Below are 25,015 nucleotides of genomic sequence, written 5' to 3' on the forward strand. Positions count from 1 at the left end.
TACTTTCATAAATGAAGATGAAGTATTTATCTTTTTCTCTCTACTTGATGCCTCCAGAATTTAGCTTCCCCAGCTGGTTAACCTGTGGACTTGATCACTGACTGCAAACAGATTACAACCAGTTATACCAATCACTGTTTTAATTTGTTCCTTCTGTTTTCAAATTATTATATCTTGTCTCTCTCTGCTGTGCTATAACTTTATTAATGTCACTAGCTCTATTACTTACATTCTATCTATTTTATAAAAGTGTTGTTTCCTGCATAGGCTCATTCCTAATCTCTAAAATATACAAACAACTTATACAACTCAACACCAAGAGCTTTATTTTTGATTCAAGGCTAAATTGAAGTGTGACTACAGGCATTCAGCCCAATGAAGAGAAAAAAATTGCCTGGGGTTTTATTATTTATTTATTTATTTATTCTTTTTCAGCTGCACCTGAGGCACATGAAGTTCCCAGGCCAGAGATCAAACCCAAGCCACAGCTGCGACCCATGTCACAGCTGCAGCAATGCTGGATTCCCAACCCACTGTACCACAGCAGAAACTCCTTGCCTGGCATTTTAGGATGAATCAATTTACAGGCAACTGTCTGGTAGGATCATCCCTTCTTTTCTGGGATACTCCTGATGGATGGTGGGGTTATGGGGAGGGCATGGGAGTTTAGTAAGCTTCTAGGGTCCTGAATGTTTCAAATGGTTATTTGGAAAAGCCATCTCCCACCTTACCTGAGTACCGAGGACTCCAGTACAGACTTTGCTGGCTTCCCTCTCTGCATCTGTTGTTATCATATCCAAATCAGAATCCTGGGGCTTCCCTGCCTGGATGGGTTCCTCTGGCCCCCTGTGGGTCTCTGATTCCTTCAACTCATTAGGTTTCTCTAGCTTCTCCATGACAGCTTTGGTGGTGACATTTCTGGCACAGGTGCCCAGCTCAGGGGACATTCTGGCACTGTCATCTTCCTTAGGGAAGCTGACCACAGTCTCAGTGTCTTCATTGAGCTCCTCAGAAGAGGAATGCTCTCTGGTGAAGGCATGGCTATAGTGGCAGCTGCAGCCATTCTCTGGAGTTAGGTTGTCCTGGAACTTGCAGGCAGCTGATGTCGTGGTCAAGGCAGTAGCATTGCAGGGACCTGCAAGGGCATTACCCAAAGTCTCCTTGCCCTCAATGCTCATTTCAAAGGTGCATGAGGCTTGTGAGTCCTTGTGGTGGTGGTGCTGGTGCCTCCCAATGACACTGCCCCACAGAGCAGCCTTGGGGGGTTGGGAGGGAAGGTTGAGTGAGAAGGAGGTCCGAGAAGCAGTACCCTCCAGGATGATGCCTTCACTCCCACCACTGATGAAGTAGGCTTCGCCATGGTGGCGGCCCATCTGCAGCTCTTCCCGCGGGAATGCACGCCACTTGCGGGCCACCTCAGCCATGTTGTTGAAGAACTTTACAACACTACCAAATGGCACAGTCTTGTCTCGACGTGAGTGCACTGGGCTCTCCTCATAGTTCCTTTCCATCTTTCCTTCCAAGGTGGAGGCCTCAATGGAAGCCTCAAGCTCCTGGATCCTGTTGTCTCCAGCTAATGTGCATGGGGCTTCATCTTCCCCAGGGAACATACTTTTCTGGTAACTCCTGGCCTGCCTACCCCTACTATGCTGCTCAGGGGACTCTTTTCCCCAGCAGTCCTCCTCCAGTTGGATGCCAGTATCATCAAAGGCCAGCTCTTTCTGGTTCACCCTCTTGGGGACATGCACCAGCCTCTGCACATCTGCAAGGAAGGGTTCCAAGCTCTCAATGTGTCCTGAGTAAGAATAGCGGAAAGGCTTTGGGGCCTCCTCGGCCTTCCTCATGTGGTAGGTACCTGGAACCTCCTGGGGTTCCTGAGCCTTGTTGCTCCTAGGAAGAGTATTCTTGCAGGCCCCAGTTGGAGGCTTCAACCTTTTAAATGACTTCATTCGATCCATTAATGTGACCTTGGACTTTAACTCTGATGGCCTGGAAGTATCTTCCAGTAAAATCATGGACTGTGGTCGCTTCCCCTGACTGGAGGCCCCTTTTCTGCGGCTCACAAAATTCCAGATCTTGTTGACTTTGGTTTTCTTCTTGTTCTGACCATTCTCTTTCCTGGGACTCAAGTCACTTTGGTCACACCGCTCAGGCTGCTCCAGCCCCACCTTTACGGCCAGGCCATTTACCCCAGGGTGGCCTGGGAAAATCTGGGCCAGGTAACCATTGGGCATCAGCTCAGAGAGGAAGGCAGTCTGGCAGCTGCTGAGAGTCTCCATGGTCACAACAGAGGACAGGGCCACAAAAGCATAGAGGGAGGGTTGGCCAACTATTTTTAGCTAAAGAGGAGAGAGGGAGAGAGAGAGAGACACACACACACACAGAGAGAGAGAGAGAGAGAGATGGATTAGGCAAAGACACAAACAGGATTCTTTATATATGTCACAATCAGATACATAGCATATACTTTGTCACCACTGGGCCACCAAATTTTTAGGACCTTTACAAAGCAAAAATGCATTAATTTGGACTCCACTAATTTAGGCTCTTTATTGAAGGAGATCACATCTTATCCTATGTACCAAGGAAATATTTGATTCTTATTTAATAAATGCAAATATACTTGAGAAGGACGTAGCTCCTTCACTTTGATTTTCTCATTTTACTGTGAGGCTCTAGAGATCCAGAGTATACAATTGTCTTACCTAAGCCATGCACACACACAAAAAAACCCCAAAACCAAGAAAGCAGCAGGTAGAGATCCAGTCCATCCTTCTCTCTCTCATTTGCTTTTTCATTCATTCAGGAAACAAACAGGTAGTGAGTTCACCTGCCAAATCACCTGTTCAACACTGACCTCTCAGCTAGATGCTGGATATCACTGAGATGAAACAGACACGTACGCCTAGTCACCTGAGCTCACAATCTACTGGGAGATACTAGCAGATATAAATAATTATAGTGCAGCCTGGTAAGAGCTGTAAAGAGGTATGCACAAGGACAGCTGAAGTTTAGGGGGGAAGGCAAGAGGGGACAATAGACCAGGAGGGGCAAGGGCTGGGAAGGGGCACTAAAGGGAGAAGATCAGGGGCCCTCAATAATGCTACCCAGAACAACCAGGACTAGAACTAGGAGCTCAGTCATGATGGAGTCTCCCTCTATCCAGTATTATTTGTCCCTTTTCTCTGCACAGCCTGAGAGCAGGGTTTGATAAGAGGGAGAGAGGCAAGATGGAGGCAGGTTAATATTCGGAGGCTGAAGGTAAAGGAAAGGAAGAGACGGGAAAGCCCAGAGCCCTAAAGACAGTTTCTGCCTTCTTGGTGGTTTTGCCAGAAGTCAGCTCAGGGTCTGTTCGTTCCTCTTTCTCTGGTCTGGTCTTCAAAGTTAACTTCACCTTACCTGGATGATGCCTTTAATCTGTGCCTTTCCTACACTTATGTACATAGCCTGCACAGAAACTGTTTGACCCAGAAAATGTTCATTTAATCAGAAATATTATCTAGTTAGGGAAAATAAAACCAAAATGGGCAGAGGCTTGACCTATGTCACACATCAAGCTAGTGGCAGACCAAGAATAGAAGCTTAGTCCTCCTTCCTCCGAGGCCAGGAAGTACCCTTACTTCTGCCCCATACTTCTACCCTCATCCATGAGTTCTATTTCTCCAAGTAGTCAGTCTTTACAACTCAGGATGATAGCTGACATTTATAAGTGTGAGGTACTAAATTAAATTTATCTTTATTTATTTGGATCTCACAACAACCTTATGAGGCCTGTACTATTGTCATCCATATTTTAAAGATAGTTCAACTGAGGTGCAGAAAGTTTAAATGATTTACTTAGGTTCTCCATAGCCACTACTAATAGATTTGGGATTTGTAACTAGGCAGTGATACACCTGAGGCTGTACCCTAAACCATTATACTATATTCCCTTTCTAGAACAGGGCTTTGCACATAGAGGATGGTTCATACACAAGTCCATGTGCCTGCCTGCCTGTCTCCTGACTTCTTTTGGCAGTACCAGAACAAAATAAGCTTCCTAAGAGGCATCTGGATACATGGCCCAGAGTGAGGCAAGGTGGGGAGGGTAGTTGGTAAGAGATAACTAAACCTGATAAACTTCTTATAGTAAGTATTCTAAAATTGGGCAGGTGAACTCAGGACTCTCACTTTCCACAATTTTCAATCTGGCCATGGCTCTTCCCCTGGGCATTTACTACAAGCATATCCTCAAAAAAGAATATGCCCTGAAAAGACCCAGTCTTAGCCTTTAGGTATAACTAAAATCAGACAGAACTTTGGGATTTCCTAGTCCACACACCCACCATTTCCTAGGATGAAACTGAGGCACAGAAAATTCAAATGAAAAGCATGCCAGATTCATATTGCATATTCATGTACCAACCACAGGTGCAGAGCCAGAAGGGATATTGAAAACCATTTAGATGGGTCCCTCATGCTGCAGCAAGGTAAGTGAAAATGATTTACCCTTGGCACATAACTTGTGAATGAAAGAGTAGGGTCAGGCTTCCCAGTTTGCAGGCCAGGCCACTGTGCCCCTCTGGTTCTCTCATTGCTCAAGTGTTTGGAGGCAATCCACCAACAAAAGGGAAGACTACAGAGCTACATTTTTCCCTATGGGGGGACTTAAGAATGGACACAAGAAAATGTATTTTAGAACAATCCCATTTGTTCTGGCCATTATTTTATGAGTATCAGGAAATAATTAAGATTAACAAAAGGAATATATGAGGGGAATCTTTATCAATGTATTTCATAAGATTCATTGGACCAAAATGACTCTTACTAAGGCAGAAGTAGAGCCATCATCATAATACACAACAACAGGAGACTCCTTTGTCTCAATAAAAACACACTCCATTTATGCCACTATGGAGCATTTATCATCCTCAATTTTGATTACCTTTTTATGTGCTTGACTACCTCATAAGACCAGGAACTTTTCCAGGATAAATACTCAGTCTTGTTTACCTTGCTATCCTCAGTACTTACCAGGTATCCAGCATACTGCTGGTGTTCAATAATGAAGATCTAAATCAGGCTGTGAGCAAACCAAGGCCTGTCACTTTAAAGTTTTATTGGAATACAGCACTTTCATTCATTTACGTATATTCTATGGATGTTTTTTTGTTACAAGCAGAATGAGTAGTTTCAATTGAGATTACATGACCCTCAAAAGCCTAAAATATTTACTATCTGGCCCTTTACAAAGAAAATCTGCTGATTCCTGCTGTAAGAGTATTTTGTGTGTAAAGTTCACCACTTTTACATTCCTCTAGAGTAGGTATCTGTGGCTTGATTTTATAGGTAGTCACAATAGGACTCAGGGGAATGAACTGATTTATATTACTCAGAAGAATTCCACACATCTGGGTAAGATTTAGTAATAAAAACATTTTTTCCTTTGCCTAGTCAAAGGCTCCTGGTCCCACAGGCAAAGAGTAGCAGAGCTAAGACAAGAACACTGGTAATATGGTGCCAAGTCCTATGCCCACTGTCCTGCACCTGACTCCTTCCTTAGAAGTCTTAAGTGGAATAATGAGAGATGATCCATAGCTAATTCTTACCTAGGTGCCATTGCACGATACAAAAATTGCTTACAGCAACAGTTACTCTTTCACAAGCTTACTTAGAATATGAACACAGTTCTCCTAAATATGGAGCAATCTCATAATTGGGTTTCTTTGCCATATAAGTTCCCTGAGTGTTAAATGGGACAATGGCTTATGTAGTAAGAGTGATAATAGCTAGTATATCTTTAGCACTTACTCTGAACCAAGCATTGAGCTAAGTAAATTCTTTATATGTTATCATCTCAACAATCCTAATCACACAGCTAAAAAGTATTATGATCTCTTTATTATGATTTTAAATGCAGCAAAGAAGGCTCAGAGTAGAGATGGCTTGCCCAAGGTCACACTTACAGGTCACATTTGAGTCAGGTCTGTTAGATGCCAGCATCTGTATTCTTTAATCATCATTCACACTGCTCATTGAAGTATACCACAGTGTCTGGCACATTATAACAATCAATCAAAAATTCCTAGGATTGTGTTTTACTTTCTTTTTTACCAGTAGCTACCATTTATTGGATGCTTGCTATATAGCAGACACTGTGCTATGCATTTGCTTAAGTATTAACTAGTTGAAACTTCACAACCACATGATGAGGCTGGTACTATTATTATCTCTATTTTGCAGTCAAGGAAGCTGAGGTACAGAAAGACTAAGAAGCTAGCAGATAGTTGGAACTACCAATGTAATTTGTACTCTAGGGGAGTGGAGGCTTGAGATTCAGGCCTGCAAGAAACCTGGAAAACCATCTAGTAGTTCATGCCCCCCCCCCCCGCCAACTTTAGACAGAAATGTATCAGGGAAAGGGAATGGGCTTTGGGGTTAATGGAACCTGGGGGGATAATGCCCACTTTCCTCCAAATGGAAATCTGGGATGAGCTACCTTCTAAATCTTTGACTCTCTGTGGAAAGACAAATGAGGCAGTTCACTACATAGGGATGAGCCACAGGTGAATGGTGCTTTAAATGTTCCTTAAGAAGAAGGAACTAATAGTGATAATAGACTTCTTTGTTGGAACTCACCTCATTCATTTGCCTTTGCCTTTTCTCTCACTAAGCAGAGAGGAACAACAGACTTCGAAATAGTTTGTCTACTTCTTACATTTCATTTCAAATCTTAGAGTTACAGACACAAGACATCTAACCCAGCTGTCACTTCCTCACTAGGCATGACCTTGAAAATATTACTTCCTCAGTTCAAGCCTCAGTTTCTACAACTGTAAAATGGGGAGAAAGGCATAGACCTAATTAGGATGGTATGAAGATTCAATGTGATAACATGCCAAAAATCCTCAGCATAATGCCTTACATTCAAAAGATATCAGGGTGGAAACTCTACTTCTCAGAAATCCGAAGTGTTTGGAAAATCCGGATCATTTTCTGAAATGCCAACAGCACTATAATACACAGTCTCTGATATGCTTCCTTGAGAAGTGGCATCTTCAGCAGCTGAGCTGTCTTACCTTAAGGAGAAAAGACAACTGGAATCTGAAACCCTACAGCCTGAAGTATGGTTGAAAATATAGACTAACTGGAAAAACCAGAGAACATTGGCCAAATTTCTCCAACATACCCATCCTTAGAAGGAAGGAAAAATTAAAATGCTCTAGTTGCAGATAGCTGGCTTGCCCTACTTTTTTTCAAATTCACTTAATTTAAACAAACAAAAAACTCAAAATAGTTCACTTATTTCTCCCACCCATGACCCCCTACCTCTGGGAACCACCAATCTGTTCAATCTCTTCCCCGTATATAGAAAGATATCTATATCTATATATTTATCCATATATATGGATATATATATATATTAGATTCCATATATAAGATCATTCTGTATTTTCTTTTCTCTCTCACTTATTTATTTTAGCATAATGACCTCAAGATCCATCCATGTTGCTGCAAATTGTAATATTTCATTATTTTATGGCTGAATAACATTCCATTTGAGTGTACACACACACACACACACCACATCACATCTTCTTATCTATTCATCCATCAATGGACATTTAAGTTGTTTCCATATTTAGCCTATTGTAAATAATGCTGCAGTGAACATGGGGGTGGGTGCATATATTTTTGAATTAGCGCTCCTGCCTGTTTTCTTTCAATAAATACCAAGCAGTGAAATTCCTGGAGCATGTGGTATCTTTATTTTTAATTTTTTGGAGGAATTTCTATACTATTTCCCATCATGGCTGCACCAACTTACATTCCCACCAACAGTGAGCAAAACAGTTCCCTTTTCTCCACATCCTCGCCAACACTTGTTACATCTGATGTTTTTTATAATAGCCATTCTATCAAGTATGAGGAAATGCCTCACTGTGGTTTTGATTTGCATTTTCCTGATGATTAACTGGGTAGAGCATCTTTTCATGCACATATTGCGCTTCTGGATATCTTCCTTGGGGAAAGAAATGTCTATTCAGTGGCTGTGTCCATTTTAAATTTAGATTTTTTTGATGTTGAGTTGTATGAGATTTTTATATATTTGGGATATTAGCCCTTATAGATACATTTTTTACAAATATTTTTCTGATTCAGTAGGTTGCCTTTTCATTTTGCTGATGGTCTCCTTTGCTGTTCAGAAGTTTTTTAGTTTGATGTAGTCCCACTTGTGTAGTTTTACTTTTGTTGTTTTTGCTTTTGGTATCAGATTTAATAAAATCATCTCCGAGACTCATATCAAGGAAGTTACATCTATGTTTTCTTCTGGAATTTTTATGATATCAGGTATTACATTAAAGTCTTTTTAATCTAATTTGAATTAATTTTTCAACAAGGTATAAGATAGTTGTCCAATTTCATTCTTTTGCATGTAGCTGCCCAATTTTCCCAACATCATTTTTTAAAGAGAATATCCTTTCAGCATTGTATACTCTTGGGTCCTTTGTAATAGATTAATTTACCATATATGCATGAGTTTATTTTTGGCTTCTCTGTTCTATTCCATTGATCTATGCATCTGTTCTTATAACAAACCATACTATTTTCATTACTATATCTTTGTAAAGCAAATTGAAATCATGGAGTGTGATATCTCCAGGCTTTTTCTTCTTTCTCAAGAATCTTTTGGCTATTCAGGATCTTTTATGGTTTCACATAAATTTTAGGTTAATTTGTTCTATTTCTGTGAACTATGACAATGCAATTTTTATATGGATTGCATTTGAATGTATATATTATTTTGGATAGTATGGACATTTTCACAATATTAATTCTTTGAATACATGAAGATTAAATATCTGTCCATTTATTTGTGTCTTCTTAAATTTCTTTCATTAATATCTTATATTTTCCAATGTGCAGGCCTTTCACTTTCTTGGCTAAATTTATCCCTAGGTGTTTCATTCTTTTTGATACAATTGTAAATGGGAAAGATATACCATGCTTTTGGATTAGAGGAATTAATATTGTTAAAATGACAATTACTACTCATGGAAGTCTACAGATTCAATGCAATCCCGATCAAAACAACAGTGGCATTTTTTACAGAGCTAGAACAAATAATTTTAAAATTTGTATGGTTACACGAAAAACCTTAAATAGCCAAAATAATCTTGAGAAAGATAAACAGAACTGGAGGAATCATGCTCACTGACTTCAACCTATAGTACAAAGCTATAGTATTCAAACTAGTATGTACTGGCAAAGAAACCACAAAAAACAAAAAACATATCGATCACTGGAATAGAATAGAGTATCTAAAAATAAATCTATGCATTTATAATAAAGGAAAAATGAAAAAAGACTCTCAATTCAATAAGTGGTACTGAGAAAACTGGACAGTTGTATGTAAAAGAATGAAATTTGAACATTCTCTAACACCATATACAAAATAAACTCAAAATGAATTAAAGACCTAAATGTATGACCAGAAACCATAAAGTTCCTAGATGGAAATACAGGAAGAACACTCTTTGACATAAATCATAACAATATTGTTTTGGATCTGTTTCACAAAGCAAAGGAAATAAAAACAAAAATAAACAAATACGACCTAATTAAACTTAAAAGCTTTTTAACGAAGCCATCAATAAAATGAAAAGAAAATCTACAGAATGGGAGAAAACATTTGCAAATGATATAATTGATAAGGGGTTAATATCCAACATATACAAACAACACATGAAACTCCACATTGAAAAAAAAAAAAAAGACTAAAACCACCAGATTAAAACAATGGGTAAAAGACCTGAATAGGCATTTTTTTTTTTCAAGGAGGACATGCAGATGGCCAAGGGGCCCATGAAAGTATGCACAATCATTTGGGAAATGCAAATCAAAAGTTAATGAACCCGACTAGGATCCATGAGGATGTGTGTTTGATCCCTGGCTTCTCTCAGTGGGTTAAGGATCCTGCATTGTCATGAGTTGCAGTGTAGGTCTGAGATGTGGCTCAGATCCTGAGTTGATGTGGCTGGTGGCTGCAGCTCCGGTTTGACGCCTAGCCTGGGAACCTCCATGTGCTGTGGGTGCAGCCCTAAAAAGCAAAAAAAAAAAAAAAAACAAAAACAAACAAACAAAAAAACAATGTGATATCACCTCACTATCACCTCACACCTGTCATAATGGCTATCATCAAAAAGAACACTAAATGTTAACAAGGATTAGAAGAAAACTTGTATAATGTTGATGGGAATGTAATTTGTGGTAGCCAATATGGAAAACAGTATGGAAGCTTTTCAAAAAACTAAAAATAGAACTAACATATGACCCAGTAATTCCATCCCTTGGTATATATCTGAAAAAAAATCTGAAAACACTAACTTGAAAATATACATTACCCCAATGTTCATAGCAGCATTTTTACAACTGCCAAGATATGGAAGCAACCTAAATGTCCATCAAGAGATGAATGGATAAAGAAGAGAATGGAATACTACTCATCCATAAGAAAGAATGAAACTTTGCTATTCTCAGAAACACAGATAGACTTGGAGGGTTTTATGCTACATGAAATAAGTCAAACAGAGAAAGACAAACATTGTATCATATCTCTCATGTGGAATCTAAAATATAGTACAGATGAGTGAATATAACAAAAATGAAGCAGACTCAGGTATAGAAAACAAACTGGTGGTTACCAGTGGAGTGAGGGGAAGGGGTAAGGGAAATTTAGTGGTAGGAGCTAAGATTGTACAAGCTATTAGGTATAAAATTAGTTACAAGAATATATTTTACAATATGGGGAATATAGTATAGTACAAACTATAAATGGAGTACAACCTTTAAAAATTGTGAATCACTATATTGTACAACTGTAAGATATAATGCTGTACATCAACTATATTTATTTGTTTTTTTCCTTTTTTCTTTTTTATTACTCAATGAATTTATTACATTTATAGTTGTACAATGATCATCACAATCCAATTTTATAGGATTTCCAACCCACAACCCCAGCATATCCCCCCACCCCCCAAACAGTCTCCTTTGGAGACCAAAAGTTTTTCAAAGTCTGTGAGTCAGTATCTGTTCTGCAAAGAAGTTCATTCTGTTGTTTTTATAGATTCCACATGTCAGTGAAAGCATTTGATGTTGGTGTCTCATTGTCTGACTGACTTCACTTAGTATGATAATTTCTAGGTCCATTCATGTTTCTAAAAATCTTGGTATATATTTAAATAAAACATTTTTAGATGATAAAAAAGAAATATTGCATCTGTGGAATAAATCCCATTTGATCATGGTGTATGATCCTTTTAATGTATCATTAAATTCAGTGTGTTAATATTTTCTTTTTTTTTTTTTTTTGTCTTTTCTATGGCCACACCTATGGCTTATGGAGATTCCCAGGCTAGGGGTTGAATCGGAGCTGTAATTGCCGGCCTACACCAGAGCCACAGCAACGTGGGATCTGAGCCACATCTGAAACCTACACCACAGCTCATGGCAATGCCGGATCCTTAACCCACTGAGCAAGGCCAAGGATCGAACCCACAACCTCATGGTTCCTAGTCAGATTCATTAACCTCTGAGTGACAACGGGAACTCCTATTAATACTTTCTTAAGCACTTTTTAATCTATATTCATCAGGGATATTGGCCAGTAATTTCCTGTATTTGTAGCATCTGCTGAGCCACAATGGGAACCCCTAGACTTTTGTTTATTGGGAGGTCTGTTATTATGGATTCAATCTCCTTACTAGTAATTGGTCTGTTCAGATTTTCTATTTAATAATAACTCAGCCTTGGTAGGTTCTGTGTTTCTAGGACTTTATGCATTTCTTCCAGATTGTACAGTTGTACTTAAGTTTTAGTATAAAGTTGTTCATAGTTGTCTCAGGATTCTTTGCTATTATTATTATTCTGTGCTATCAGTTGTAACTTCTCTTTCATTTCTGAATTTATTTATTTGAATTTTCTCTCTTATTTTCCTGGTGAATTTAGCTAAATGTTTATTGATTTAGTTTATCTTTTCAAAGAAGAAGCTCTTAGTTTCATTGATTTTTTTTCTACTGTCTTTCTGTTCTCCATTTCATTTATTTCTACTCTAGTCTTTGTTGTGTCCTTCCTTCTACTAACTCTGGGCTTTGTTTGTTGTTTTCCTAATTTCCTTAGGCTTAAAGTTAGCTTGCTCATTAGAAATTTTTCTTGTTTCTTGAGGAATGTATTTATTGCTGGGAACCTCCCTCTTGGAATTGCTCTTGCTATATCCAAAAATTTTGGTATATTGCATTACCATTTTCATTTGTATCAAAGTAATTTTTTTATTTCTCTTTTGATTTCTTCTTTAACCCATTGACTTTTCAGTAGATTGTTTTTTAATCAAGACATAATTGTGAATTTTCCAGTTTTCTTCATGTAATTAATTTCTAGCTTTCTGCCACTGTGGCATAAAAATATATGTGATGTGATTTCAATCCTCTTATATTTATTAAAACTTATTTTGTGAGGTCCCATCATGGCTCAGTGGTAATGAATCTGACTAGTACCAATGAGGACATGGGTTTGATCCCTGGCTTCACCAAGTGGGTTAAGGATCTGGCATTGCAGTGGCTGTGGTGTAGGCCGGCAGCTACAGCTCTGATTGGGCCCCTAGCCTGGGAACTTCCATAGGTCACAGATGCAGCCCTAAAAAGATTTTAAAAAACTTATTTTGTGAGCTATCACATGTCTGTCTTGAAAACTGTCCCATGTGCACTCGAGATGAATGAGTATTTTGTCGCTTTTGGATGGAATGTCCTACAAATATTCATATAGTTTACGCAGTCTAATATGTCATTTAAGGCCCATGTTTATTGATTTCTGTGTTCATGATATATCCATTGCTGCAAGCGGAGTACTAAAGACCTGTACTATTATTGTATTGCTGTATTTCTCTCCCTTTCAGTATGTTAATATTTGCTTATATACTTAATTTCTTCTATTTTAGGTGTATAAATATTTACAAATGTTATATCTCATTGTTGTATTGACCCCTTTATCATCATATAATGCCCTTCTTTGTCTCTCATTACAATCTTTGTTTTATTTTGCCTGATATAAGTAGAACTATTCCAGCTTTATTTTGGTTTCCATCGCTTCATTTGCAATAGATAGAAGATTATTTTCCATTGCTTCACTTTCAATCCTGTATGTTGTCCTTACATCCAAAGTTTCTCTTGTAGGTAGCATATACATAGTTGGGTTTCTTTATTTAATCCATTCAACTACTCTATGTGTTTTGATTGGAAGATTTGTCCATTCACATTTAAAGTGATTGTTGATAGGCATGGGTTTACTGAACATTTATTAATTGTTTTCTGGCCATTTTTGTACTTCCTCTCTGGTTCTTTCTTCTCTTGCTTTCTTCTTTTGGCTTGACAACTTATGTTAGTCATGTGCTTATATTCCTTTCTCTTTAACTTTTGTATACTTGCTATAGGTTTTTGCTTTATGGATATGATGAGGATTACATGTAACAACTTATATCTTTAGTATATATTAATTGATAATAACTTAAGTTTGATCCAACTATACAACACTCAACATTATTACTTCCTCATGTTTTACATATTTGATGTCACATTTTATATATTTTTATGTTGTATATCCCTTAACTAATTATTTTTTTTGCTTTTTTTTTTTTTTTTTAGGGCTGCACCCGTGGCATACGGAGGTTCCCAGGCTAGGGGTCCAATCGGAGCTACAGCTGCTGGCCTACACCACAGCCACAGCAACACAGGATCTGAGCCACGTCAGCAACCTACACTACACTCATGGCAATGCCAGATTCTTAACCCTCTGAGCGAGGCCAGGGATCAAATCCACAACCTCATGGTTCCTAGTCAGATTCATTTCTGCCGCGCCACAATGGGAACTCCAATTATTTTAATTGTAGTTATTTTTTTTCTACTTTTGAGTTTTATCTTTCATACTAGCTTTATAAATAATTAATCCACTACTATATATTGCTTTTTCCAGTGACATTGATTCTTTCATATGTTTTCTTGTTACCAATTAGTACCCTTTCTGTTCAGCTTAACAAAGTCCTTTTAACATTTCTTATAAGGCCAGTTTAGTGGTGATGAACTCCTTTAGCTTTTGCTTGTCTGGAAAACTATCTCTCCTTCACTTCTGAATTATAACTTGGCTATGTAGAGTATTTTGGGTGGAAGCTGTTTTTTTTGCTTTCAGAACTTTAAATATATTGTACCTCCCCCTTCTGGCCTTCAAAGTTTTGACTGTAAAATATGCTGCTACTCTTACGATGGTTCCCTTGTTCACAATGTTGTTTTTCTCCTGCTGTTTTTAACTTTTGACATTCTCTTTTTTTTCTCTAAATTTGACATTTTAATTATAATGTATATTGATGTGGGCCTTTTTGGGTTTCTCTTATTTGGATCTCTGGGATTCCTGGACCTGGATATCCGTTTCCTTATTCAGGTTAGGGATATTTTCAGCCATTATTTCTTTAAATAAGTTTCCTCTCCCTTTCATTCTCTCTTCTATTACTGAGAACTCTATGAAGTGAATGTTAGTCTTTTTGAAGTTTCTCCATAAGTTTCTTAAGATATCTTCATATTTTTTTTGTTCATTTATTTTCTTTTTGCTCCTCTGATTGGTTGAGTTTTACTGTCTTATCTTCAAGCTGACTGATCTTTTCTCCTGATTCATCTAGTCTTCTGCTAGTGTGTTATTCAGGTAAATTATTGTGTCCTCTGTGACTTCTACCTGGCACTTACATTTTTCATTTCTTTCTTGAAGTTCTCACTGTGTTCATTCATTCTTCTCCCCAGTTTAGTGAACACCTTTATGACTATTACTTTGAACTCTTTATCAGGTAAATTACTTATCTCCATGTAATTAAGGTTTTCTTTTGCAGTTTTCCTGTTTTCTTCTAAGAGTTTTATAGTTTACACTAAAAATTAGGTCTTTAATCCATTTTTAGTTCATTTTTATAAATGATATAATGTAAGGTTCCAACTTTATTCTTTTGCAAATGTCTGTCCAAGAATCATTTTTTTGAAAAGAGTATAATTTTCCCATTTGATGGCTTGGCACCCTTGTTGGAAATCAGCTGAATATATAGGTATGGTTTTATTTCTGGACCCTAAATTCTATTCTGTTAATCTATATCTCTTTCCATGTGCCAATTACACACTGTCATTAGTGTTGGTTTGTAGCAAATTTAGAGATCAGGAGCTGTGATTTCTGCATTTAAAGTAAATTTGGTTTGGTCATTATGGGTCTCTTACAATCCGTATGAATTTTAGAATCAGCCTGTCTAGTTCTTAGTACAAACAGTCAGCTGGGATACTGATGGTGTTTGTATTGAATTGTAGATCAGCTTGAGGAGCATTGCCATCTTAACAATATCAAGACTTCCTGTCCATTATCATAGCATGGTTTTCCAATTATGTGTATCTTCTTTAATTTCTTTCAACAAAGTTTTGTAGTTTTTATATTAGTTTTGCACTTCTTTTGTTAAAAATCCTAAATATCTCCATTGATATTATTGTAAATTGAATGGTTTCCTTAATTTCTTTTCTAAATTTTCTCATTAAAGTGTTATAAAACTACAAACTCTGTATATTGATCTTGTATCCTGTAACCTTGTTTACATAAATAATATGTAAAACATATTTACAATAAACCTCAATATGTTTATTATGTTTTTTTTATTTTTTAGTGGATTTCTCATGATTTTCTATATATAAAACATGTCATTTCTGAATACAGAGTTTTATTTCTTCCTTTCCATTCTGAGTGACTTTTATTTCATTCTCTTATCTGATTGCCTGGGTTGGAACTTCCAGTAAAATGTGAATAGAAGTGGTGAAAACAGATCCTTGTCTTGTTCCTGATCTAGTATTTCTTTATTAAGTTTTCTGTTACCTGGGAATCCTTCAGAGATGCCATCTATCAAGTTAAGAAAGTCGTTTCCATTCCTAGTTTATTGAGTGTTTTTGTCATGAAAAGGTGCTGGATTTTGTAAAATTTGTTTTCTGCATTTATTGAGATCACTTGAAATTTTTTATTCTCTCTCTCTCTCTCTCTCTCTATATATATATATATAAAACATTAGTTGATTTCCAAATGTTCAATCAAATTTGCTTTCCTGAGGTAAATGCTATTTGGTCATGGTGTATAATTCCTCTTTTTGGCCATGTCCACAGTATGTGGAAGTTCTGGGCCAGGGATTGAACCCAAGCCACAGTAGTGATAATGCTGAATTTTTAACTGCTAGGCCAGGGAACTTCCATAATTCTTTTTATATGATGCTGGACTTGGTTTTCTAGTGCTATATTGAGGATTTTCACATCCATATTCATAAGTTTTTTCCTAAATATATGATATAATTCAGTACTGAATTTTGGGTCATAGGTCTTGGATCTTCATCTGGGTCTTGGATTTTCTTTGTGATACTTTTTGTATCATTAAATTTCTTCACTTTTAATAACTAGTCAGATTGGTTATTTCTTTTTGATATAGTTTCATCAGTTTCTTGACTGTGTATATTTCATTTAAATATCTAATTTGTTGTCTTAAAACTATTCATAGTAGTTCTTTTTTTAACTTTCCTATACTATTTTATTTTTTTATTATTTATATATATATTTTTTCCTACTGTACAGTATGGTGACCCAGTTACACTTACATGTATACATTATTTTTTCTCACATTACATGTTCCATCATAAGTGACTAGACAGAGTTCCCAGTGCTACACAGCAGGATCCCATTGCTAATCCATCCCAAAGGCAACATTCTGCATCTATTTACCCCAAGCTCCCAGTCCCTCCCACTCCCTCCTCTTCCCCCTAGGCAACCACAAGTCTATTTTCCAAGTCCATGATTTTCTTTTCTGTGGAAAGGTTTCTTTGTGCAGTTCATAGTAGTTCTTTATAATTCTTTTTTTTTATTTCTATAGGGCTGGTAATGATGTCCCCTCTTTCATTTCTGATTCTAGTAATTTGAACCTTATCTCTGTATCTTGGTCATTTTGTCTGAAGGCTTGTCAATTTTGTTGGTCTTTGCAAAGAATTAGGTTTTTGTTTCATTGATCTTTCTCTATTGTTTTTCTATTCTCTTTTTTAATAATTTCCACTCTGATCTTTATATTCCCTTCATATTGGCTGCTTTAGGTTCAGTTGGTTCTTTTTTCATAACATCTTAAGGTGTAAAGTTATATTTTTGATTTGAGGTTTTTCTTCTTTCTTATGAATTATTTCTGATTGGCTCCTTTCTCTGGCACAATCTCTGGAACAGAGCCCTGGAGCTGTGGGTAGGGACAATGGTAAGCTTCTGCCTGAGTAACACCTCTACTCTAGGAGACAAGCACTTGATTGGGAAGGGATGAAGTGTATAGTTCTCTCAAATTGCCTCCCTGGTATGAAACCACAGCCTCAAGAGCTTGGCCAAAGTAAATAGTTTCCCAGTCTTCTCATTATACTGTGCCCAAGGTACAGCCTATATACCACAACTGGAGGCTGAGTGGCAGGAAGAACCCCTACTTCTCAAAGATAATTGCCTTGGGACTTAGCCTCTATAACAAATAGCTGAAGGTGGGATGAGAAATGCTCATATCTTGCTCCTCTTGAAAATAAAGACTTCTAACTGGGGGATGGAGGGAGAGGAAACCTTTGGTTTTTGGATTTAGGAGTATGAAGTCTTTCTAACCTGAGAGGGAAAAGGGATAGAATGGTCTTGGTTCATATGCTACACTCAATCTTCTTACTGAATTTCATATTTTTTTTCCAGAATAGACATTATTTAATTTGCTTTTTGCCCTTAGGACCATTTGCACCCTAGACCTTTTAATAACTGGTACTTGTTTTTGTTTGTTTTGTGACATTAACTCCTGTACCAAGAGGGTGTTAAGGGCTTCTGTCCAAGGGGGGGGCATATGCTCCACTGGGGTATTATTAGCACCCATCAGATACTTTTCAAAGGTACACCAGTATGTGGATATGGCAAAATTTTGGAGGTGTTAAAAAATGACTGAAGTTTGGGAAACATAATCAAAGGGGGAAGCGTATGGACTATAAAAACAAACATACATTTTCATTCTCTCAACAAATATGTATTTACCCCATAAAAGGTCAAACAATATCAAGGCTATGGAGCTATAACAGTGAAGAAAGAAGAAAAACATTCATGGCCTCAAGGAGTTTACATTCTATTAGGTTGAACTATATGAAATTGCCAATATTAGACCACTGTTGAAAAAAAAACAGCAATTTCATGTGGTTTGACCTAATAGCAGGGGAAAATTCCCAACTCTATCCCTTGCCAGCTATTTCACCTCAAGTAAATCACCACATCTCTCTGAGCCTTAGTTTTCACCATGTGAAAAATTAAGATAATAATGTTACATGCACCTGAGTGTTCACTGCTTCACTATTCACAATAGCCAAGACATGGAAATAACCTAAATGTCCACTGACAGATGATTGGATTAGGAAGATGTGGCATATAAACACAATCGAATACTACTCAGACATAAAAAAGAACAAAATAATGCCATTTGCAGCAACATGGTTGGAAGTAGAGACTCTCATACTAAGTAAAGTAAGTCAGAAAGAGAAAGACAAATACCGTATGATATCACTTATATCTGAAATCTAATATACAGCACAAATGAATCTTTCCACAGAAAAGAAACTCATGGACTTGAAAAACAGCCTTGTGGTTGCCAAGGGGGAGGGAGTGGGATGGACTGGGAATTTGGGGTTAATAGATGAAAACTATTGCATTTGGAGTAGATAAGCAATGAGATCCTGCTGTATAGCACAGGGAACTATATCTAGTCACTTGTGATGGAACATGATGGAAGATAATGTGAGAAAAAGAATGTATATATATGTGTGACTGGGTCACTTTGCTTTGCTCTATAGTGGAACACTGACAGAACACTGTAAGCCAACTATAATGGAAAAAATAAAAATCATTATAAAAAATAATGATTTTCTGTGTGTGTAATGATGATGATTCTATAAGTTTGTAAATGGGGAAGTTTCTAATATAGTGCTTAACACATAGTGAGCACTTGATGTTGTGAAAATTAATAAATTAAACCTTAACAAAAATCAGAGTTGGAAAAGCCTGTAGAGGGAATTCATGCCCCATCACTAATAGTCAATTACCCCAAACAGGAAGAGATGTACCTTTCATCTGGAAAAGGAGGAAGGTTGCTATATAACTATCTCAGCAAGAGAAAAGATTTTCTTCTTTTCTAGAAACAAGCCCAGCCAATGAAAAACGCCATAGCTCAGCCAATGAGAAGCCATCACCACCTTGAACTCTTACTTTATTCCATTGAACTTACATCTAGAACAGACCCTCCCAACTTCTCCTTTCCTCTATAAAACAAGCTCCCTTTCTTTGTTCTTTGAATTCATTTATGGTCCACCATATATTGCATTTTCCCAATTGTAATTCCTCTGGATACTTCCAAATAAACTCATTCTGCTGGTGATATAACTGGATGTTTATTTTTTAATATTGACAGTTATGATATCAGAAGTGGGATCAGTAGGCAGTGACTCCTGGAAGCATTCAACATATGCATACTGAGCTCCAGTGTTTATGAGTTGCCACCTATATCTGGTTTGGTGAGTCTCTCAGATCCTGGGCTCTGCTCTATTTTTTGTTTTGAGTCCTCCAAAGTAATTGAGTACCATGAAAAGCTTGAACCCTTTCTGGTTCAAGACTCTGTACTTGCTGTCAAAGTTTTGTTCCTGAGAGGTAATCAATTATTTTTCTTTCAGAAATGTGCTAACACTTTGGTTTGGTTCCTGTTGGAATGGAATTGATCTAGCTAGGAATTTTTTGTTGTTGTTGTTCTTAAGGAAAACCTGAGAAACAGTATCTCAGCCATTTAAATGCTCAAAAAGGCAGACCTACTTCAGGGCCTCTGGCTGGGCTTACATTTAAGAACTGAGCCCTACACATACATATTTTTAACTAAGTGGGCCAAAACACCGAGAGCAATCTAGAACTCCAGCGGTCATTTTTGTGAACTTTCAAACTCCAAACTTCTTTTTGTCATAACTAAATTAAAAAGTCATTGCTATAAGATAAAACAAATTAAATTGTACACCTATTTTAATTAGTACTTAGAGTCTTTCAATTGCATCTACAGGCTTCTCCCCTCTCTCAACTTTGTGGAGTTAGGCATCTTGTGCACATGTCCTGCCCCAGTGCCATCTTCCTCTTTTCTCCTCTGTGAAAACTTGCCCCTTTAAAATCAGGCCCTGGGAGGAATTCAAATTCACAAACTAAACCCTTAATTACTGCTTTTAAGTTAACTAGGGCAAATAAACAAATAGAAGTAAAATGTAAGTACCTATCACCCTAGAATTTGATAACAGACAAATATGCACCAGAAGACACAGGGGTTGGAGTTCCCATTGCAGCTCGGAAAGTTTAAAACCCAACTAGTATCTGTAAAGATGTGGATTTAATCCCTGGCCTTGCTCAATGGGTTAAGGATCTGGCATTGACGCAAGCTGCGCTATAGGTTGCAATGCAGCTCGGATCTGGCATTGCTGTGGCTGTGGTGTAGGCTGCCAGCTATGGCTCCAATTTGACCCCTAGCCTGGAAATTTCCATATACCTCAAGTACAGCCCTGAATGGACAAAATAAAAGAAAGAAAAAGAAAAAAAGACCCAGGGGCAAACTTGCTTTCTGCTTTTGTCTTTCTGTTTGTTAAAGCTTCCTGGTAAGATACCCATCCTGTTCAAAGGAAAGAAGTTTTATTTTAAATAAGTCCACCTTAAAAGTCACCTTTGAAAGAGAGGGTTCCAAACCTCTAAAGAGACAATGGAATGTATTCTTTGATTGGTATGCAGAAGTTTCTAAAAGGCAAATTGGCTCCAAAACATCTCTAAGAGGATCCTTAGAGCAAATAGTCTTAAATGAGTTCATCTGCCAGAAACACGACTTGGATCTATCAATTCTTTTGACTTTTGTGTTAATGTACTGGATATATGGCTAAAATTTAAAATAAAACTATAAGACACCTGTTTGCATCTGTTTGTATTCTCATGTGTGAATAAATATATGTGTTGTAGATATGTGTCTTTTCTTTTCTAGCTCTGTACGGTTAAAATTAATTAATTTGTAAAAGAGCTCTATTTAACTGGTTTAAAAACAAACAATTTCATGCAGGAACTAGGAAGATGGCAGAGTAGTAAGATGTGAGGCTCACCTACTCCCACAAATACACTGAGAATGCATCTATTTGTGGAAATATTCACACAGAAAATCTGCAGAATGCTGACAAAAGACCTCAGGATTCTGATAGATCAAGAAAAACCTCACAAAACTGGGTAGGACAAAAGAAGGAAGAAAGAAGAAAAAGAGACAAAATGAGAAAAGAAGCAGGACAGGACCTGCACTCTTAGGAGAGAGCTGGAAAAAGGAAAATCTCCTTTACCTTGGGAAGTATCCCCAAACAGTGACTAAATCATCTGAGACAGAGAAAGAACTTTAGATTATTGGAGAAGAACACAGCAATCTATGTGAAACAGCTAAAGTGGAAACAATCCTCCACAAAATGTCTGTTACTGCCCTGAACTTCCCAAACGTATGCTGGTGTGGGAAGGTGTCTGGAACTAAAACTCCAGCTTTAGAGATCCAATTCAGAGAGAGAGCTGGGTCTGGCTACATGGGAAAAAAACTGGGGTTGGCCATGTTGAGGGACTGTTTAGCCTGGAAGGACTATAGTATAGTGTGACTACCTTTGAGAGTGTAAGCTGAGGAAACCTGGTCAGGTTTAGAGGGTAGGTACCATTGTTTGGGGGTGCTTGAGGGGAGGGGTGGGATCCACCATTACAGCCTTGTTTCCTGTGTACACTCTCAGGCCACAAGGGAAAAGCAACAAATAACATATAAAGGAACCCCCATAAGGATAACAGCTGATTTTTCAGCAGAAACTCTGCAAGCTAGAAGGGACTGGCAAGATATATTTAAGGTGATGAAAGGGAGGAACCTAGAATCAAGAATACTCTATCCAATAAGGATCTTATTCAGACTTGATGGAGAAATCAAAAGTTTTTCAGACAAGCAAAAACTAAGATAATTCAACACCTCCAAAGAAGCTCTACATCAACTACTAAAGGAACTTCTTTAGGCAGAAAAGAAAAAGTCAGTTAGAAACAAGAAAATTACAAATGAGAAAGCTCACTGATAAAGGTAAGGATAATATAAAAGTAACTGAAAATATCCCACTGACAAATAGGGCATCAAAACTAGTATGCATGAGAAGAGGAGAGGACAAAGGCAGAACATTGAAAATGCATTTGAAATTAAGAGACCAGTGACCAAAAATCTAATGGTTATATTTGGTGTGGATGGGCACAGGGAACTATGTGTGATTGAATTGCTTTTCTGTACAACAGAAATTGAAGAAACACTGTAAATGAATTATACTTTAATTAAAAAAAATCTAATGGGAACCACAAACCAAAAAAACTATAATGGACACACACATAAAAAAAGAAAAAGCAATCTAAACATAACACTAAAGATGGTCAGCAAGTCACAAGAGAAGACCAGAAAAGTGAAAAGAAGAAAAAGCTTCCCAAATAACACTCCAAAATAATTCAGAAAATGGCAATAAAGACATACTTATCCATAATCACATTGAATGTAAATGGATTAAATGGTCCAAATAAAGGACACAGACTAGCTAAATGGATACAAAAACAAGACCAATATATGTGCTGTTTACAAGAGACCCACTTCAGACATAAAGACACCTACAGACTGAAAGTGAGGGAATGGAAGAAGGTATTACATGCAAATAGAAATGATAGAAAAGGGGGAGTACTAATACTCATATCAGACAAAGTAGACTCTAAGTGAAGAAAGTCACAAGAGACAAAGAAAGATACTACATAATGATCAAAGGATCAATCCAAGAAGAGTATAAAACAATTGTAAATATATATGTACCCAACATAGCAGCACCACAATATATAAGACAACTGCCAACACCCACAAAAGGAGAAATAAACAGCAACACAATAATAGTGGGGGGCTTTAACACCCCATTTACATCAATGGACAGATCATCTAGACAGAAAATCAACAAGGAAACACAGCCCTTAAATGACACCCTAGACCAGATAGACCTAACTGATATTTTTAGAACATTCCATCCCAAAGCTGCAGAATATACATTCTTCTCAAGTGCACTTGGAACATTCTTCAGATAGATCACATTTTGGCCCACAGATCAAATATTGGTAAATGAAATGCTATGAGACTTGTAATCAACAAGAAAAAAAAACAGCAAAAAAATACAAACTTCTGCAACCTAAACAATATGCTACTAAACAACCAACTGATCACTGAAGAAATCATAGAGGATATCAAAATAATACTTAGAGAAAAATGACAATGAGTATACCACAATCCAAAACTGCGGGACACAGCAAAAGTTGTTCTGAGAGGGAATGAGGGAATTTTATAACAATAAAATCTTATTTCAAGAAGTAAAAAACAGATTGAATAAACAATCTAACCTTATATCTAAAACAACTAAAAAAACAAAGTCCAAAATTAGTAGAAGGAAAGAAATGATAAAGATTAGAGCAGAAATTAATAACATAGAGACAAAGAAAACAATCAAGATCAATGAAACTAAAAGTTTGTTTTTTGAAAAGATCAACAAAATTGTTAAGCCTTAACTAGACTCATCAAGACAAAAAGGGAGAGAGTTCAAGTCAATAAAATTATAAATAAAAAAGAAGTTAAAATTGACACCACAGAAATACAAAGGATCATAAAAGACTACTATAAGCAATTATATGCTGATAAAACGGAAAATCTATAAGAAATAGACAGACTCATACAAAGGTAAAACCTTCCAAAATTGAAGCAGGAAGAAATAGACAACATGAATAAACCAACCACAAGTACTGAAATTGAAAATATGATTTAAAAACTTCCAAAAAACAGAAGTCCAGGGCCTAATGGCTCCACAGGCAAATTCTATCAAACATTCAGAGAAGAGTTAATACCTATTCCTCTGAAACTCTTCCAAAAATTGCAGAGAAGGAACATTCCCAAGCTCATTCCATGAGATTATCATCAACCTGATACCTAAACCAGACAAAGATCCCTCAATAATAAAAATTACTGGCAAATATCACTGATGAATATCTATTCAAAAATCATCAAGAAAATATTAGCAAATGAAATTCAACTATATATTAAAAGGATCAGAAACCATAGTCAAGTGGGAGTTATCCCAAGGGATGCAAGGATTCTTCAATATCCACAAATCAATCAGTGTGAAGATCCACATCAACAAACTGAAAATTAAAAACCATATGATCAACTCAGTGGAGTTGATAAATAGTTTCTGAAAAAATTCAACACCCATTTCTGATAAAAACTCTCCAGAATGTAGACATAGAGGGAACCTACCTCAACATAGTAGAGGCCATATATGACAAACCCACAGATAATTCTCAATAGTGAAAAACTCAAAGCATTTCCACCAAGATCAAGAACAAGCAAGAATGTCCATTTTCACCACTGCTATTCAACATAGTTTTGGAAGTCCTAGCCATGGCAATTAGAGAAGAAAAACGAATAAAAGGAATCCAAATTGGAAAAGAAGAAGTAAAACTATCATTGTTTAGAGATGACATGATACCATACCTAGAAAATCCTAAAGACACTACCAGAAAACTCTTAGAGCTTATCAATGAATTTGGTAAAGTTGCAGAATACAAAATGAACACACAGAAAGCTATTGCATTTCTACATAATGAAAACAAAAGATCAGAAAGAGAAATTAGGGAAACCGTCACATAAAAATAATAAAATACCTAGGAATAAATCTACCTAAAGAGACAAAATACCTATACTCTGAAAACTATAAGACACTAGTGAAAGAAATCAAAGATGAAACAAATAGATGGAAAGATATACCATGCTCCTGGATTGGAAGAATCAATGTTGTCAAAATGAA

The 25,015-nt window shown here is 36.9% G+C and overlaps 1 protein-coding gene across 5 annotated transcripts in view; it reads right to left on the reverse strand.

Moving 5' to 3' along the window:
* ARHGEF9 (Cdc42 guanine nucleotide exchange factor 9) overlaps positions 1-25,015 on the reverse strand; it is a 418,114-nt gene that overhangs the window by 288,639 nt on the left and 104,460 nt on the right. For all 5 annotated transcript variants that reach the window (XR_014834560.1, XM_085006210.1, XM_085006208.1 and 2 more), the window contains exon 2: positions 732-2,339. Coding sequence is in view for 2 of the 5 variants with exons in the window: in XM_085006204.1 (XP_084862330.1) it covers positions 732-2,279 (1,548 nt within the window). In the remaining 3 variants the exon portion in view is untranslated. The remainder of the gene's footprint in view (positions 1-731; positions 2,340-25,015) is intronic.

Source organism: Sus scrofa, chromosome X, assembly GCF_054392235.1.
Source record: "Sus scrofa isolate SSC_HxYL_T2T_F1_AM1 chromosome X, Sscrofa_HxYL_maternal_Yorkshire_Landrace_v2.0, whole genome shotgun sequence".
NCBI classification, from domain to species: domain Eukaryota; kingdom Metazoa; phylum Chordata; class Mammalia; order Artiodactyla; family Suidae; genus Sus; species Sus scrofa.